General features: G+C 36.2%; 1 protein-coding gene across 1 annotated transcript; it reads left to right on the top strand.

Moving 5' to 3' along the window:
* The first annotated feature begins 389 nt into the window (after positions 1-389).
* Positions 390-3,840, top strand: LOC149173485 (putative LRR receptor-like serine/threonine-protein kinase At3g47570). Its single transcript, XM_089424618.1, has 2 exons — positions 390-1,922; positions 2,025-3,840. Exons 1-2 carry the CDS (start codon positions 488-490, stop codon positions 2,471-2,473), a joined length of 1,884 nt encoding a protein of 627 aa, XP_089280744.1. The 5' UTR covers positions 390-487; the 3' UTR covers positions 2,474-3,840.
* The last annotated feature ends 927 nt before the right edge of the window (positions 3,841-4,767 follow it).

Here is a 4,767-nt window from a genome sequence, read left to right as displayed (position 1 = left end):
CCTTTAGTAGAAGAAATACAATCCTTAATGCATCAGTTTAACGTGTGTTACATGGACCATATATACAGGGAACACAACGAGGAAGCAGATGGGCTTTCTAAGTCAGGTTTGCAGCAAATTGTGGGCTCGTGGCGAATAACCGAACAACAGTCTGATCAGATCCGTGTGTCGGATCAGCTTTTGTTTCTTGGTTTGCTTTGTCGGGTTATATGCACTGTTCTATCAGGTTGTTTTGATAACAGATGGCATATGTAGTTCTGGTTTTATATATGGTGCAAAATTCCTGTTTTATGATGGACTTTGTTTATGATAGAAACACTATGGATGCTTATGTAAGGAGGCCCAAGCGACTGTCTAGTTTTATGATGGACTATTTTTGGATATGGCTGCTCTGGCAGCGAACAATTTCCAATATTTTTGATCAGTCTCGGATGAGACTTTGTTGATCCTCCTTGGAGGAGTACTCAGCCGTCTTCAGGCGATTTCCATGGCAGAATGTTCACTCATGTGCTTTGTAACTTTTTTTATATCTTATAAAAAGAGTTCGCTTTTTTCTTTGGAAAAAAACAATAATATCTTAGGAAGGATTCCTAATTCTATTGCTGACCTTAAGCAACCAAGGTATTTAGATCTTTATATGAATAGGTTATCAAGGAAAATACCAGAAAATCTAGGGAAATGTGTGAACTTATTAATGCTAGACCTATCGTATAACAGGTTTAGTGGGGAGATATCTCCCACAGTTGCAAGTCTTGCTAATTTAGCTTTCTATTTCAACCTTTCAAACAATTTATTAGAGGGTCACTTGCCTTTGGAACTAAGCAAGATGACTATGCTTCAAGCTATGGATATTTCTGCAAATCGGCTAATTGGGTATATTCCAAGTGGGCTTGGAAGTTGCAAAGAATTACAATACCTAAATCTTTCTTGCAATGCACTTGAAGGTGTAATCCCAATCTCACTCGGTGAACTTCTAAGCCTTCAAGACATAGATTTCTCCTCCAACAATTTGTCAGGTGGAATACCCACATCATTGGCAAATCTCAAAATGCTCAGCCAATTGAATTTATCTTTCAACAACTTGTCACGACAAGTTCCTAAAGGTGGAGTTTTCAAAAATCTTAATGCCACAGCATTTATGGGAAATCCCAGTCTATGTGGACCTTGGGCAAATCTGTCATTGTGTTCTACTCACAAGCATAAAAGTGTTTCTCATATGAGAAAAGTTGTCATATCTATTGTCGCAATTGTAGTCACTATTGTATTGTGTTTAATTATAGGAATCTTTTGTAGACTAAATCACAAGAGGAATATTCCTATAGAAGTTGGGGCATCCTTAAATGTTGGGCACCAAAGAATTTCCTATGGAGAGCTCAGCACTGCAACAGATGGATTTAGTGATGCCAACTTGTTAGGAGTGGGTACTTTTGGGAAAGTGTACAAAGGGGTTTTGAATGATGGGACATTGGTTGCCATCAAGCTTCTCAATTTGCAAAAGGAAGGGGCTCACAAAAGTTTCAAAAAAGAGTGCAAAGTTTTGAGTAGAGTCAGGCATCGAAATTTGATTAGAGTCATAACCTCTTATTCAGACCTCCAAATGAAAGCTTTGATATTTCCATTTATGCCAAATGGAAGCTTAGAAAAGTGGCTATATCCTAATGGTGAAAGAGATAGTGCTTTGACATTGATTCAAAGGTTGAATATAGCAATAGACATTGCCCAAGGCATGGTGTATCTCCATCACCATTGTTTCATGCAAGTGATCCATTGTGATTTGAAACCAAACAATGTGCTTCTTGGTGAAGACATGACAGCGTATGTAATAGACTTTGGGATTGCAACCATATATTTTGCAAATAATGAGGATTCAACTTTCACTTCTACACTTGCACTTAAGGGATCCGTGGGCTACATTCCTCCAGGTATTATTTGAACTAGATGGCATTTCAGGCAATGTTATGGGTTTCATATTTTTATTAAATATTTTGAACTATAAACCTCATGATGAGAATGTTTGAATGCAGAATACGGATTGGGTGGACATATCACAACAAAAGGTGATGTTTATAGCTATGGAATATTGTTATTGGAGATGTTCACAGGAAAGAAGCCTATTGACAACATGTTTGTGCAAGGAATGAACTTACAGAAATGGGTGGGTAACCACTTTCCAAATCAACTAGGGGAAGTGGTGGACAAGAGTTTATTGAGAGGGGCTAGTACAAGCACTCAAGTAGATAAAGATCTTAGCTGCCTCAATCAATCCTTAAGCATGGGTTTGCTTTGCACAAGAGATTCTCTTGAAGGACGACCTACTATGATGGACATTGTGGGCACACTCCAATCCATTAGAGACAATTTTCAAGGCATTGGTGGCATTCCAAAACCGCAATCAGATTTCACATATTTGTTGGGTGATGCAAGTACAACTCACAACAACTCTAATGGAGGCCAAAGCTCTTCTACATTGTAGAGTGTTGTAAGAGAGAAGTGACTGTGTCACTAGACTATATAATAATTTGAGTCCATTGTCATTAGCTGCATGTAGTGTGAGTTTTATTTTCCTCTTTATTGTTGCAAAACTAGTCTTACTCCCCTCTCCTTTTCTATGCATGTCTATTGTTAAGCACATGCGGGTGTAAATATAAAGTTATATATGCTATGAAGGATAAACTCTCAAGGTTTTCTTATATCAATATTGACATGGTGTAAATATAAAGTTATATATGCTATGAAGGATAAACTCTCAAGTTTTTCTTATATCATTATTGAAAATGTCAATTCTGTTCTGAATACTTTAGTCTCACCCAACTGAAAATAGCAGGCATACCCATTGAATTTTTTGACATCTCCTTTTCCGATAAAAAAGAGATTCTTGTAAGCTTTAAAATCTTTCATAGAGATTTTAAAAGGGAGAAACTCTTTGTTTTTAATTTCCTCCTAAATTTTGATCCCAGGAACCGATAAAGTTGAAAACAACATCTGCATCTATTTTTTTTTTTTAAGAAAGTGCTTCTCTTAAATTCAAGAGAAGCATTACAATTTTACAAACAGCACTAAGAGGATGGTCACCACAAAAAGACTGCTTGTGTGAGCAAAATGGGCCTTGAGGAGATAATCACTGAACATAAACATTTTCATTGGGCTAAGTTTCCACAACAGGTTGTACTCCTCCATAAAAATCACCCAGGCTTGCACTTGACCCTAACTGTTTATTCATGACTCTATGGAAATTAAATCCTGTTGTGTGACCTGACATTGACATGCCAGTGTCTTCACCACTGAAGCATTATATCTCCACTAGAATATCTGCATCTAATTACTGAATAAAGTGTTAAGGCATGCTTAGTAACATGTAGGCATTCAAATATTTGCATGTCTCTTTATCTATTACCTGGTTCATCCAGGATTTTCGTTACCCCGCAAGGATGCCAGTTTGATCAAAAGTTAAACCAAGACTTACTTTTTATCAGTGATCTAAGCACCCCAAATATATAGCCTTGTTCTGAAATTTCGTAATAGCTGAAATGAAGTATTGAACTTTGAGTTTCGTGCGGCTTTTATCTTAGTTTTAAAATTCAGTTTATGATTGATTCAGCTTTGTTTCAAAAGCTTTCATTATTATTTAAAGACATGTAACATTTTGGTACAATTAAATATAAAAACATTAGGATTTTTTTTCTTATAGTTTTCAGGTCACTGTATTTCCTGTAGCTTTCATACTTTGAGGAACCTTACTAACTGTCTAAAACGGAGTAGACATGATAATTGTGTAACTTTATCTGCCAAACCTGTTGACAGTGGGAGCATATCACTTATTTTTTGCAACTGGAATATTCGTCTGATTTATGTTTGCTTATACATCTCGTACACTTCGGTGAATTGGATTATACATTTAGACTTTACTATTTTATAGCCCTTTTGTGGTTTTACATTGTAGAAGACTGATGGGTTTGCTGTCATGAGATTTCTTGCCTTACGCTGACGAATTCAACTCTACAATTTTATGGCAAAGGATGGGCACTGAAAAGAAAGAAAACAGGTAATACACAGCACTTCCTTGAATGCAAAAAAACAAATACTCTAAATACCGTCAAATCAATGCCTAAAATGTCGATTCTTTCCCACAAAAGACCACCCATCTTATTTTAACCATACAAACTATCAATTTAAACAGCAGCACTAAACTCCCTGGAATAACAAATAAATCGAGCCTGAATTAGTATGAAGTGCGTGCTTGTGAGGTGATGATATGCAACGCCTATCCATGCAATTCTCAATCTGATTTAGATAGTTCATTCATCTTTTAGTGCAGCTGGGTTGAGACTGTTTTCACGGGATTTAGCCTTACAAATTTTTAACATGCACCATTCAACAACTGCTGATAACTCTGGAAATCTCCGATTATGACTGTAGACCTGAACATGTTCAAAGTATCTCTATAGGGGTGCTCGACTTAGATGATCCTTATCTATAAGAAAATCTATAAAAAAAAATGAGTCTAATTAATGTAGGTAATTTAAGATCTTTTTCCCTCGAAAAATGTCAATAATATCCCAAATAAAACTGAAGATTAAACCTGCCTAATATACTCTCAAGGCAATGCATGTTTAAAGACAAATTTTGTGGAATATGTGACACAGCTAATCCTTTAAATCAGCTCCCAAGAACTAGATACAAACACAAGATTTATCCACTAATTAAGCAACCTCAGAAACACTCAACATAAATGCTGCTTTGACTATCTTTGCCTTCTAGGCAATGCCC

This window comes from Pinus tabuliformis, chromosome 4_2, assembly GCF_031772625.1.
Source record: "Pinus tabuliformis cultivar Carrire ecotype Pingquan chromosome 4_2, CPIR1, whole genome shotgun sequence".
Classification (NCBI taxonomy): domain Eukaryota; kingdom Viridiplantae; phylum Streptophyta; class Pinopsida; order Pinales; family Pinaceae; genus Pinus; species Pinus tabuliformis.
Note: the sequence above shows the minus strand (reverse complement) of the source record. Positions and strands in the feature narration are given on the sequence as shown.

Excerpts from the sequence above, each read along its gene's own strand:
- LOC149173485 (XM_089424618.1), top strand. The coding sequence starts at position 488 with ATGGCAGAATGTTCACTCATGTGCTTTGTAACTTTTTTTATATCTTAT. Across the intron at positions 1,923-2,024 it reads CGTGGGCTACATTCCTCCAG|AATACGGATTGGGTGGACAT; the intron begins GTATTATTTGAA and ends GTTTGAATGCAG.